This window comes from Anomaloglossus baeobatrachus, chromosome 1, assembly GCF_048569485.1.
Source record: "Anomaloglossus baeobatrachus isolate aAnoBae1 chromosome 1, aAnoBae1.hap1, whole genome shotgun sequence".
NCBI classification, from domain to species: domain Eukaryota; kingdom Metazoa; phylum Chordata; class Amphibia; order Anura; family Aromobatidae; genus Anomaloglossus; species Anomaloglossus baeobatrachus.
This window is the reverse complement of record NC_134353.1, coordinates 847,772,396-847,787,374: the sequence shown is the minus strand read 5'-3', so window position 1 is coordinate 847,787,374 and position 14,979 is coordinate 847,772,396. Positions and strand designations below refer to the sequence as shown.

General features: G+C 42.5%; 1 protein-coding gene across 1 annotated transcript in view; it reads right to left on the bottom strand.

Annotated features, from left to right (window-relative positions):
• Positions 1-14,979, bottom strand: part of MRPS27 (mitochondrial ribosomal protein S27) — a 150,352-nt gene that overhangs the window by 28,519 nt on the left and 106,854 nt on the right. The window contains exons 8-9 of the mRNA XM_075325246.1: positions 14,092-14,194; positions 7,436-7,578 (exon numbers count right to left, since the gene is read on the bottom strand). Of these exons, the coding sequence (XP_075181361.1) occupies positions 7,436-7,578; positions 14,092-14,194 (246 nt within the window). The remainder of the gene's footprint in view (positions 1-7,435; positions 7,579-14,091; positions 14,195-14,979) is intronic.

The window sequence follows — 14,979 nt, the reverse complement described above, 5'->3', positions numbered from 1 at the left end:
ACATGTGCACACGGGGAATCGCCATGTGGTCATACATAAACAAGTCACGTAATGACCATGACGCGGCATAGTCCAGCCATACTTTATCATGGTGATATAGATACGCCCCCGGACAGAGCATTGCACGGGGACAGCGCATGCACACAGACCCAACAAGAAAGAGAGGGCGCTGAATTAAAAACAGCAATCTTTTTATGTATCAAGAATACGTTAGAATAATTAAAACTCTTATCCTTGCGACAGCATCCACATGAAAACCCATTTAGGGACAAAAAATGAAAAAGAATACAAATGTCAAAAAATTTCCAAAGAGAAAATATACAATGTACATGCACATCTGAATTGCCAATGATATATATAGATATATATATAGATATATATATATATATATAGAGATATATATATATATATATATATATATATATATATATATATATATATATATATATATATATATATATAAAAAAAAGGAAATAAATACACATACATTAAATATATATATATATATATATATGCACATTACCAAACATTATTCATACAACCGGGAGGAAAAAGGAACATATACAATTACAGATACCCATCTGAATTTAAAGCTAAAATTAATAATAGTACTAGAAAGCTGTAATATCAATTATACCAAGCGCATAATAACTAGTGAAAACGGATAATAATTAAAAATATAAAAAAAAATATAAAAAACTAGTGTACAATGTGAATAAAATTAAATTCATCTTTTATTCTATATGTGTTAAAAATTGTGAAAAAATGCACCCCCTTTTTTGTCTTTTAATCATTGTTACAATAAAGAATATCTTTTAGATTTTTTCTGATTCGTTTTGTGTGTGAATTGGTATATAGGCTATATGTGGTTTACGGGGACTAGGCTATATGTGGGAGACAAGGGACTTGGCTATATCTGGGGGAGATATACCTATCTGATACTATTGATCTATCCCACAAAAAGATAATAAATATGTCACAATGAGACAAACCCTTTAAAATAATTTGTCAGAATGATCGAACTCCATCAAGTAGTTTAAATGGTTATATTGCTCTGTAAAAGATAATGTCATTCACAGCTCTATAGCTGTAATCTGTAACTCATACTCCCCGACTGATAAGTTGCTGTATTAATTTATATGCAAATGAAGCTTAAATGCTCCGGGTGTGTCAAGTCACTTCCCAAGACTCTCCTCCCCCCCCCCACTCGATTTCCTGCCCATTCCCATCTTCCACTGCTTGACTGACAGCTCAGTGACTGTGCAGCCAAGCCAGTGAGTTGTCAATATAGTAATGGAAAATGGGCCCTGACAGGGAAGTCAGGGAGGTGGAGCCTTTGAAGTGCTCTGATCATACCCAGAGCACTATGGCCTTATTTGCATACTAATTGCAACAACAATTTTTCAGTCAGGGAGCACCAGATTACATAAGTAGAGATGTGGATAACATCCTTCTCAGATCAGTGTTCTGACAGATTCCCCTTACTCTCACAGAGGCGTAATACAGGCATTTTTCTGCACCAGTATTATAAACATAACACCCGAACGTTTGGGAATTCAACAGAACCTGAGCTAGAAAAAGGCAGACATCTATGGTTTACTAAATCCGGTTGTGTTGAACCAAAGATAGATCAGGTCTGATGTCCCCAATTCAGGAGCAAAATACCATCCACACTAAGTGGCCTTAAGGGGGCTTTACACGCTACGAGATCGCTACAGCGATCTCGTTGGGGTCACGGATTTTGTGACGCACATCCGGCCGCTGTAGCGATGCCGTTGCGTGTGACACCTATGAGCGATTTTGTATCGGCGCAAAGACGTGAAAAATCGCTCATCGGTGACATGGGGGTCCATTCTCAAATATCGTTACTGCAGCAGTAACGAAGTTGTTCCTCGTTCCTGCGGCAGCACACATCGCTCCGTGTGACACCGCAGGAACGAGGAACCTCTCCTTACCTGCCTTCCAGCCATAATGGCCACAATGCGGAAGGAAGGAGGTGGGCGGGATGTTCGCCCCGCTCATCTCTGCCCCTCCGTTTCTATTGGGCGGCAGTTCAGTGACGCTGCAGTGACGCTGAACGAACCGCCAGCTTAGAAAGGAGGCAGTTCACCGGTCACAGCAACGTCGCAGGGAAGGTAAGTAGTGTGACGGGTCCGGGCGATGTTGTGCGACACGGGCAGCGATTTGCCCGTGTCGCACAACAGATGGGGGCGGGTACGCACGATGGCGATATCGGTACCGATATCGCAGTGTGTAAAGCGGCCTTTAGTCCTGTAAGTTTATGTTTTTAGCCCAGTAAGCTAAGGAAAGAATGGCTGTGACTGCAGCAAATTTTAAATAGAAAAATGAATATCGCAGCTAAATGACTAAACAAAAAAAATGCACTTATTAATTATATTTATAGCTGCTGCAAAAACCCTCAATGCTAATTTGCATTGATATATTAAATTGTGAGGGTAATTGTGCAGACATTAATTCTGTGCTGCGCTGGATTAGAGTCAATAGTCATGTGAAATTCATGTTATTGGTGAATTAGCATCAAGTTTCACTGCTCTTTTTATGTATGTCCAGACATATACTGTGTTGGTAAAAGGCTCTATTAGAGCATTAATTCTAATCATTATCTTCATCAGTGACAGAATGATCTTTAGAGAACATTATGCAAAGTTACGATTGTCCCCCTGAAATACCCATAACCAGGGAATATTTTGGAACGGATATTATAGAATCCTGAAAAGTCTTTAAAACTTGTAATGTGATAGAGCATCTGTGGGATCTGCTGGAAAAATTAATTCATATCCATGTGGGTGGCAAATCACAGCCGACAGGCCTTATAGGATATGGCCGGATACCACAGCATGGAGGAGTCTATGCTTTGACAGGTCAGATCTGTGCTTGACTGCATGAGACAGGCCTCCCTAATATTAGGCAGGTGACTTTATGTTATGGCTGATCGGAGCTCCAGAATTTGAAAAGAGTCACGAACTTTACCCCCATATGGAAGCCACCCTTCTTACCCACTATGTAGAGTTTGAGGGGTGAAGGCATAGGGGCATTGACAAGCTGACTCATATACTGTCTGGGGAAGGGATACAGGAGTCAGTCCATCTGCAGGAGGAGTACATAATACCCCATAGACAATTTTATATGTTTCTACAATTACAGAGTCACTGAGTTTGTGCCCATCAATGTGATTATACAATGCATAGCTATCTTTTTTCGATATATGCAGAGTCCAGATCCTCTGTGTCCCAAATTTTCTGACAGTGAGGGCAGTCAGGGAGTGGAGGTGGTGAGCCCTCCATCAATGGAAATCTTTAAGCGGAAACTGGATAAACATATAGCTGGGATGTTTTAGGAAAACCTGCACTCACAGGGGGTTGAACCCCATAGCCCTTGAGGTCCCTTCCAACTTTACTATTCTAGGATTCTATGAAATGTAAAGCACATGAGACAGATCTCCAACATTTAGAGAAAAGGGGGAATACAACCAGCACACGAGTCAAAGATAAAAGATTCCTTTACTGAAGACCAATAAAAGCTGGTAGCGATACATCCAGCACGGTGGTACAGAGCATAAAATAAAAGCATGCAGCAACACTCTTTTTAGCATGTACTCAGGCAGTGACTATGGACCATACTGGGTCAGAAACGCATTGCCGCATGCTTTTCATTTTATGCTCTGTACCACTGTGCTGGATGTATCGTTACCAGTTTTCATTAAACATCAATAAAGGAATCTTTTATCTTGGATGACTTGTGTGCTGGTTGAATTCCCCCCTTTTCTTGGTCTTGGATTTTGGAGACATTGACTGTGTACCGGACAGGTGAGCTAACTTTCTGCTCCAGATCTCCTACATATGTTGTGGTTATAGCTGAACTTCGAGACCTTTTGGGTGGGCTGGGTTGGGTATGGTAATCGGAATTATCTTGGTTGAGGAAACATCTCCCTTTGTCTATGACCTTGGCTATGTGGAGGATTTGGGGACAGATGAACATATTAAAACTAATGTGGCAAGAAAACTAGTTGCGCAGTACTGGCTACCAGACTGTACACCGAAAATTTCTGAATTTGTTAAAATAAATTGGCTATTGGACAAGGGGTGAGAAATATACCGAAAAACAAATGTGGAGTCCAACTTTCAAAAATTATAGGTCCCCTGCATTGGAGGGGTCGGACATAGCCTTAAAGAGCGTCTGAGGATTTGCTAGTCTCATTGTGAGTCTGTTGGGTGTGTCGGTTTCTATATCTGCTCTGCAGTAGTTAGTTAGATATTGTGGCACTATCTGGGGTGAAGTAGCGGCAAATGAAAAAAAATCAATAGTAACAAAAGATTTATAATAGTTACGGCTGATCATTGTCTGCAGTGATCACATTCCTAAATCCAAACAGAAAAGGTCTCTGATCACTTCTTAGTTCAACACACTGTAGTTTTTGTTGCGAGACAGAAGTGTCCATTGACCTTCATTGAGGAGCACAGGACAAGATTAATGTAAGAATCGCTGTGTAGACAGAATGTCTATATCTAGTCTTCCGGGCTCAAATAGTTAAGTTCAGAACATTATTACAGCCTGAATTTCCAGAGGGACGTATTAAGAGCAAGGCCGGAAATCAGATCTAAGGCTTTAGAGCGACGGAAAGCAGCTGATAGTTAAGGTCCTGTATATACGGAAGACTCTGACCCTTAGGAATTTGTCTTAATAGTGTGAATAGAATTTCTTTGCTTGTTGAGTGATGCAATGAGTGACATTAGTAATATCATTCTTATGCCCGGCACACAAGACTCCCTGCCATGTATCTGGCAATTAGCGAAGGTCAAATAATAGCTAACCTTGCAAACCATGTATTGCTTTCCATCTTACCTGATAAAACTCAGCTGATCCCGATATTCATCCAGTACAGAAACATTAGACAACATAAACGTATTATTTTCTCAGCTCTCTCTCTCCCCTAAGCTTTCTACTAAATATTAGAGAATAGCTTTTTGTGTGTTGCTCTCTTATTGTTTCCTTAGCAGACATACTCCACTTAAAGGGAACCTGTCACCAGTTTTTTTACTCATAGTTTACACCTTTACGATCATGTAAATGTCCTTCCTGCAACCCCTTAATATACTCAGACGTGCCCCGGCATACCATAGAAAAGGTGTTGCATACTTGTCACGCGCTGCATGTAAATTACGTTGTTCATCTCATGGGTGTCATGACATTGTGATCAGTGTCGCCCTGGTCCCTTCAAATACTGACCTGGTCCCTTTAAACGCCGCCTTATCTAACTGCATGTAAGTGGATGAAGTCTCTACATCATCCACACAGCGGCCAAAGTTTTGCGCCTGCGCAGTGGAATCTGAGATCTGCAGTGTACCCTAATAAACAGATAGTGCTTCCACTTTGCAGACGTGGGACTTCGGGCACCTGTGTGGATGACGTCTCAACATTATCCACTTACGAGCAGTTAGAAGAAGCGGCATTTTAAGGGATCAGGGCGATACTAATCACAAACTGAAGACACCCATTCGACCGGAATGTGTAATTTGCATGCAGCATGCGACAAGTATAAAACACTTTTTCTGAGGTATGCAGGGGCACGTCTGAGGATATAAAGGGGTTGCAGGAACGACATTCACATGATCTTAAAGGTGATGGGCAGGGTTTATAAATGGAAAAACTGGTGACAGGTTTACCTTAAAGTGTAACGGAGTTTAATTTTTATTTCATAAACCAATAGTACATATAGAAATAAGCAAAATTGTAATACATATTATCAGAGAATTTGGCTCCTTTCTCTTCCTGGATTGACTTTTCACTCTCATTCATCTGTCATTGGGGAATATATATTTTCCCATTAATGAGAAAGGAGATAACAGTTGCTACATATAAGATTCTATGGACAAGGGAGGAGGAGAAGCTAGAGTCAGAAACATACATTGTGCTACGAGGTTCTCCAAAAACATGTTACAATGTAGTCCCTGACAAAATTCAAACTGCAGCCTGACCTAGTCATGTGTCAGTACAGTCTACACACTGAAGACATACAGGTCCCAGGATCTGGATTTCATCTGACAAGGGCTGTATCACGCATACCTCAGCTGGCCAGGAGCACGGTTGTGATTCATTCCAGTTTACCGAGACTGACTGCACCCAACTGGAAAATAATAAAACACAGAAGGAGGATAAAACCTGGAGATAACCCTCATTGTGCTCAGCAAGGAAAAGATATACATCTACGTGTGATACAGCTCTTGTAAGTTGAAACACAGGTCTCGGGAGATGTACATCTTCAGTTTGCAGCCAAAACCGACATGTGACTTGGACAGGCTGCAGTTTGAATTATATCAGGGAAGCCATTTCATCTTATTCTTGGAGAATCCCTTTAAAATATAACTATTTTCAGAACTTGCAGCAGAATGTCTGTTTGCCTCTGGCTTTGCTCTCCCTCCCTTCTCCATAGAAGAAGTAACTGCGATCTCCTATCTCAGTAATGGGAAAATCTGTTTTCACTGAAGACAGATTTTACGATGAATTGAGAGTGAAGGATCAACCCAATAGGAAAAAGAAGCAGATTTCTCTGAGATAAACGTTAAAGTTGTTCATTTTCATGTGTACTATTGATTTAGAACTAAAAATGAAAGGGAACCTGTCACCACTTTTTTGGCTATAAGCTGCGGCCACCACCACCGGGCTCTTACATACAGCATTCTAACAGGCTGTATATAAGAGCCCAGACCGGGAGTATAACATAAAAAACACTTTATAATACTTACCTAACGGTTGCGCGGTGGACCTAATGGCCGTCTCCGTTGTCCGGTTCCCGAAGCCGCATCTTTTGTCCATCTTTGATCTCCTTCTCTAGCCGCAGTGCATGACTGGTCCGACATCATACACACTCATCGGCATTCATGTCCTGAGCAGGGCAGATCAAAGTATTGTAGTGCGCCTGCGTTGGACCAGCGAGTGTGTATGACGTAGCCGCGTCATGCACACAGGCTTTAGAAAGAGGACGAAGATGCCTGAAAGGGGAGGCGCCTGCACCGGAGATGCCCATTAGGCCCACCGCGCTCAGTGGTTAGCAGTAGGGCAGCATGAAAGCTCAGTGGTTAGCACTGTAGCCTTGCAGCACTGGGATCCTGGACAGTATCTGCAAGGAGTTTGTATGTTTTCCCTATGTTTGTGTAGTTTCCTACGGGTTCACCAGTTTCCTCCCACACTCCATAGAAATACTGATAGGGCACTTAGATTGTGAGCCTCAATGTGGAGGGTGATGGTGTCTGTGGCGTACTGTGGAACTAATGGTGCTAAATGAGTGAAGAAAATGAATGCAGCAGAGTACCATCAGCCTAATCAAGCAAATCGCCTTAGTTCCTATAACAAAGATGAAAGGACACAAGATGCCAGTGCTTGGAATAATACTTGGTGACACACGCTGCACACTCACAGTATCCTTGCAGATCTTGATTTCTCCTGGCATCTGAGACACCTTCTCCAGAATGTCCAAGGCTCTTTGAAAATAACCTGGTTTCCACATCAGAGGCATCTGGGTGTAGACTGCTCGCAGACCTTTGGAAATTTCGACTTTTCCTAAACAAAACAGAATATACATATAAACTGGTTCATGGACATTCGAGGAATCTGGTTAGATTTTCATATTTTAGAGAGGAATTTCCTCCCACAATTTTGGCAGAGATGCCAAGTAAGAGAACTGATATGTTGGCGTCGGATCAGCAACAACCCTTTCCCGGCAGCTGCGGCTCCGGCGGTTTAAATACAATACTGTATTTAAAATACTTGTGTGCGCCAGAGATTCTCCCAATCCTCCTTCCCATAAGAACAAAGTCTGAAATATGTATCCCACCATTTCCTTGCCGGAGACACTTTTAATTAAAATGTTACATTTTCAGTTTTTTGGTTTTTTTTTTTCTCTTTTCACCAACAAAATCCAATATAATCATAATTTGCCAAGAGCAGCACGGTGAACTTTTACCGCTGGCTTTAATCCTAAATAAACAGCCATCTTGAGGAGGATAATCATTATCTTCAGAAAAAGCAGCTGCTGCAGTGTTCATTATAGGACTTCCCGGATAGGAGTCTCTAGAGCAATTATCACCTTCATTTGTCCCTCGCACAGGATATTTTTTCCCCTCTGGCAACACAATTCCAGTGTTTGGAGAGCAAGCAGCAATAACATCCATGTATTATTGGGATGAGATAGAGTAACTGCGTTTTCCCAATTTCAAAACGGCATCTGTGACTCGGAGGGTTAAAGATCAGTGACACAGTTTGCAGACGCGGCCCGGCCATTGTGGCCCCCAGGCTTTTATTGGACAAGCAAGTACAATTAGATTTTGTGATATAGCAGGATTCCTGACATGACAGTATAGAATGCAGATACAGTCAGTGTAATGTGATGTGATTGCGCCAGATGCAGAAATTACCTCCCCTCCGTACCGTACGTGACACGGCAGACGTCACAGACATATACCGGACTGTGAGCAGGAAGGCATACCTGACCTTTCTTCATGTACAGAGAACACCTTGGCTGTCATTCTTTATGAAAAGTAGCAGAAGCCATAACTTTTCTTTTGTTTTACTTTTTCTACATTCTAGCCTACTGAAGGCTTGTTTGTTATGGAAGGTGTTAATATTAATACTAGTTTATCCAATTCAAAAATATTTCTCGGATCAGTACATTCCTTGACCAAAAATCTGCAAAAACACTAGTGCATGCCCTCATTATCTCCCACCTGGACTACTGTAACCTCCTGCTCTCTTGCCTCCCTTCTACTCTTACTCTCCTCTAATCTATCCTATTCTGCTGCCTGACTAATTCACCTGTAACCCTTGCTATTCTTCAGCCTCTCCTCTCTGCCAATCCCTTCACTGGCTTCCCATTGCCCAAATAAAACATCGTATCACACTCACATCAGTGTTAATCAATGAGACAGTATCCTCTTGCCTTTTATTTCTCGACACAAATCGTGCTTTCGGTGCAATCGCAGCATGTCTCGGCTCATGCACCCCCATGCAAGCCTATGTGAGCATGTGAAACATCGCACTGCACTCGCATGTTATGTGACTGCAGTACGATATACCGTATTTTTCGGACTATAAGACGCACTTTTTCCCCCAAATGTTGGGGGAAAGTGGGGTGTGCGTCTTATAATCTGAACGTAGGGCTGCGGGGAAGCGGGTCATCGGGGGCACGAGCAGGCTGCAGCAGCGTCTGCCGTGACCATGTGGGCCCACTCATTACATATGCACGCCCATCCTCCCGCCCATCTCTCAGCGCAGAAGCCGGCGCTGACAGGTGGGCAGGGGATCCACGCATAATAAACAGCCAGCCCACATGATCACCCCTGGCAACTACAGCCTGGAGTGATCATGTGCGGCTCTATTCACCCCACGTGCATCATCATCAGCGCAGGGTGCAATGAATCAGTATACTCACTGTTCCCCTGCAGCACCGCAAACTCCTCCTGTCTGTGCCAGCCGCGGCTGTGTGGAGACTAGCGATGCTCACAGCGATTATGTCATCGCTGTGCGCACGTGTACACACACAGCCGCGGCCGGCACAGACAGGAGGAGATTGCGATGCTGCAGGGATCGTGGCCGGCTCCAGACTCCAGTTTGCTGCTGCCGGCACAGACATGAGGAGGAGCGATGCTGCGTGGAACGAGGAAAGGTGAGTATAAACATTTATTTTATTTTTTTTTGTGTGCCACAGGATGCAGAACATATAGCAGGATGGGGGTATATAGCTGGATGGATGGGGGTATATAGCAGGATGGGGGTATATAGCAGGATAATGGCATATAGCAGGATGGGGGTATATAGCAGGATGGGGGTATATAGCAGGATGGGGGTATATAGCAGGATAGGGGTATATAGCAGGATAGGGGTATATAGCAGGATAGGGGTATATAGCAGGATAATGGCATATAGCAGGATGATGGCATATACCAGAATGGGGGTATATAGCAGGATGGGGGTATATAGCAGGATGGGGGCACATACCAGGATGTGGGTATATAGCAGGATGAGAGCACATACCAGGATGGGGGTACATAGCAGGATGGAGGTATATAGCAGGATGGGAGCATATAGCAGGATGGGAGCACATACCAGGATGGGGGTATATAGCAGGATGCGGCCATATGCCAGGATGGGGTATATAGCAAGACAGGATGCGGCCATATGCCAGGATGGGGTATACAGAAGAATGCGGCCATATACCAGGATGAGGTATATAGCAGGATGGGGGCTATACCAGGATGAGGGACATATATATTATATATATATATACAGTCATATGAAAAAGTTTGGGCACCCTTATTAATGATTACCTTTTTTCTTTATAACAATTTGGGTTTTTGCAACAGCTATTTCAGTCTCATATGTCTAATAACTGATGGACTGAGTAATATTTCTGATTTGAAATGAGGTTTATTGTACTAACAGAAAATGTGCAATCCGCATTTAAACAAAATTTGACCGGTGCAAAAGTATGGGCACTTCAACATAAAAGTGACATTAATATTTTGTAGATCCTCTTTTTGCAAAAATAACAGCCTCTAGTCGCTTCCTGTAGCTTTTAATGAGTTCCTGGATCCTGGATGAAGGTATAGTTGACCATTCCTGTTTACAAAACAATTCCAGTTCAGTTAAGTTTGATGGTCGCCGAGCATGGACAGCACGCTTCAAATCATCCCATAGATGTTCAATGATATTCAGGTCTGGGGACTGGGATGGCCATTCCAGAACATTGTGATTGTTCCTCTGCATGAATGCCTGAGTAGGTTTAGAGCGGTGTTTTGGATCATTGTCTTGCTGAAATATCCATCCCCTGCGTAACTTCAACTTCGTCACTGATTCTAGCACATTATTGTCAAGAATCTGCTGATACTGAGTTGAATCCATGCGACCCTCAACTTAACAAGATTCCTGGTGCTGGCATTGGCCACACAGCCCCAAAGCATGATGGAACCTCCACCAAATTTTACTGTGGGTAGCAAGTGCTTTTCTTGGAATGCCGTGGTTTTTTGCCTCCATGCATAACGCCTTTTTGTATGACCAAACAACTCAATCTTTTTTCATCAGTCCACAGGACCTTCTTCCAAAATGTAACTGGCTTATCCAAATGTGCTTTGGCATACCTCAGGCGACTCTGTTTGTGGCGTGCTTACAGAAACGGTTTCTTCGCATCACTCTCCCATACAGCTTCTCCTTGTGCAAAGTGTGCTGTATTGTTGACCGATGCACATTGATACCATCTGCAGCAAGATGATGCTGCAGGTCTTGGAGGTGGTCTGTGTATTGTCCTTGACTGTTCTCACCATTCTTCTTCTCTGCCTTTCTGAAATTTTTCTTGGCCTGCCACTTCTGGGCTTAACAAGAACCGTACCTGCGTTCTTTCATTTCCTTACTATGTTCCTCACAGTGGAAACTGACAGTTTAAATCTCTGAGACAACTTTTTGTATCCTTCCCCTGAACAACTATGTTGAATAATCTTTGCTTTCAGATCATTTGAGAGTTGTTTTGAGGAGCCCATGATGCCACTCTTCATAGGAGATTCAAATAGGAGAACAACTTGCAAGTGGCCACCTTAAATACCTTTTCTCATGATTGGATACACCTGCCTCTGAAGTTCAAAGCTCAATGAGGTTACAAAACAAATTTAGTGCTTTAGTAAGTCAGTAAAAAGTAGTTAGGAGTGTTCAAATCAAGAAATTGATAAGGGGTGCCCATACTTTTGCACTGGTCAAATTTTGTTTAAATGTGGATTTCACATTTTCTGTTATTACAACAAACCTCATTTCAATCCAGAAATATTACTCAGTCCATCAGTTATTAGATATATGAAACGGAAACAGCTGTTTCAAAAACCCAAATTGTTATAAAGAATAAAGGTTAACATTAATAAGGGTGCCCAAATTTTTTCATATATATATATATATATATATTATACGCACATACATACATACATACATACAAGGCAGGAGGATCATTACCTGGATGGGGTACCTTAGTAGAGAATTTGGGGATATTACCCCCATAATAGTGTCAGCAGCAGATCCTCGCCCCATAACAGCGCGTCATGACCACATTATTTGCTTAAAATTTTATTTTCCTATTTTCTTTCTCCAAAACCAGGGTGCGTCTTATGGTCCGGTGCGTCTTATAGTCCGAAAAATACGGTACGCAGAGCCAGTGAAGGAGATGGGAGAAACTGTTCCCCCTTCTCTGAGGCTGTGATACGATCACAAGATCGCATCACACTCGTATGACCCTCGGCTGACGCACGCAGTAGAAGGTCATTAGCATATCGCTTCCAATGCTCTTGTATCGGAAGCAGTACGCCAGTGGAAAAGAGCCTTTACTGAGACAGCCACACTCCGCTCTGAGAGATTGTCGTGAGCCATATTCAGTGACACCGAGAACCCAGAATAAAAACAGCCAATGCTTCCGCACAAAAAGCACACCTTGACCTTGTGCCCCTTCCTTTATAGGCACGATCATTACATTTGGGAGTGACTACTTTATCCCCATTCAATATTTTTATATTAAGCACATTTATCACACTATTGTACCCAGCTGCAAGCAACCCTGTAGCTGGCAGTATCATTCTTACTCCCTCTACCCACCCAGTATATGAGCATCCAGATCTGCTTTTCTGTGCAGAGTTACTCAGAAAGTCACTATCTGGAGACCTGTTCTTCACAGCTATTTACCAGACTGTGCTAATGCACCAAGCTGGCAGACAGCCGTAAGCCACACATTATGGGTCCATGAGCCAGACTACTGATCCACAGGTTGGGGACTCCTGATCTAAGGGGTTTAAAGGAGTCTGCCAGGACAGAATAACTGTTCAAACTAAGTAGAGATACTCAGAAAAATGAACACAGTCAGCTCATCCCCTTTGTGTGTCTTCCACTTTCCGGATATGAGAAGTTCGGCACGGTTCCAGCTGGAGCAGCCTCAGTAAATGTGCAAAATGTTGTGCTGAATCAGCGGATGATCGCTCAAGTTCAAGAGTTTAAAGCATAACATTTATTTAGTATTAAAATACACGAAATATAAGAGATTTGTGGAAATGATGATGAAGGCACAGCGTAGTGTCTTCATGAATAAGATGGAGAGTCAAAACAGGTAGGTCTGCACTTCCGGTTACATACTATGCTATGCCTTCATCACTTCCACAAATGTCTTATATTTCGTATATTTTAATACTGAATAAATGTTATGTTTTAAATGATTGGACTTGAGAAATAATCCGCTAGCTCAACACATTTTGCAAAATAGAGGCTTTATAGAGGAGGATGGAAAACAAGCAGGTGGGAAGGTGCATTTAAATATTTGGCCCCACCAAGGGTGCACCGAGCGCCTGTACTTGGTTTGAACAGTCATTCTGTGCCAACAGAGTCTGTGTAAGCTATCACCAATGCATCACATAGTGCTGCAAAAAGTCCAGAATTACCGCTGTAAAAATAATATTAGCTTGTCATTAAGGAGTTGGCAATTATTAACTTAAAAAACCCCACAATATTCCTTTAGTGGTCACCACTGTACAAATAACTGCTCAAGACTAACTGGTTCTTCACCTTAACGACTTTTTGATAAAAAGGCCTGAGACAAAAGGCTACGGTTGTCCCGCTGCATACAGGAAACGTGAAACACTTTATTGGATCTGGTGGGATAAGTCAGTGAAACTGCACTTTTGCTACTGGTTCAGCAACAGATTACACTGTTGGTGATCGGGTAGACGAAGTACAATTTAAATGCAGTGCCCCACTAGGGACAATGAAGCAGTATACATTTTCCATTGCAATCCATAGGCTGTCCATTGTTGTGCTGGTTCCTCTAGAAAGAAATATCCTTCTTTGCAACCACTTTTTCCCCACCGGCCAAAAGATATGAGCCCGAAATGGGGAACTCCACATATGGCCTCAGAATTCCATAATAATCAATTTAAAATATAATTTTTAACCCAGAGAGCCCCTTTAATGTCTTAGGTAGCCCTACCCATGAATAGCCCATTGTGAAGCATTATATACAGGTATGATATACGAGCATTAATCATGGAAGATGATCCTTACCCAACAGTGTGTATCCATACAGCTGAGAACTGAGCCCGACCGTGTTCTCCTGGTGTAAGCCTGCCAACACCAGCGAAGCCCCAACATTTCTTTCTTGTTCCCACTAAATTGGCAAGATTAAACAAAATGTTATTCTTCTGATGCCACTGGCACAACATTAGGGTATGTGCGCACGTTGCTTTTTACCTGCTTTTTTGCTGCTTTTTCTTCTGCGCTGTTTAATGCCAAAATGGATGTGTTCTTCTATTCAAGCAAAGTCTATGGGAATTTGGGTTTCTTGTTCACACTATGTTGTTCAAAATGCTGCCTTTTTGTGGCAGAACTTTGGTCAAAAACTCAGCTTTGCAGTGCAAAACCCAAATGGCAAAAACAATTGACATGTTGCTTCTTTGAAAAGCTGAGTTTTTGACCAAAGTTCTGCCTCAAAAAGGCAGCATTTTGAACAACATAGTGTGAACAAGAAACCCAAATTCCCATAGACTTTGCTTGAATAGAAGAACACATCCATTTTGGCATTAAACAGCGCAGAAGAAAAAGCAGCAAAAAAGCAGGTAAAAAGCAGGTAAAAAGCAACGTGCGCACATACCCTTAAACTACCTTTATTAAAAGGAAAGCTGGCCTTGGATTAAACTAAAGGGAGCACAGGTCTCCGCGTGCTCCCCAGCTCACCTTAGCAAGCAAAAACTAAGGGGTACTTTGCACACTACGACATCGCAAGCCGATGCTTGCGATGCCGAGCGCGATAGTCCCCGCCCCCGTCGCAGCAGCGATATCTTGTGATAGCTGCCGTAGCGAACATTATCGCTACGGCAGCTTCACATGGACTACCTGACAGCACACCAAAGTAGTCCTCTAATGATAATCTACTGCTGATTAATCAGTGATTTT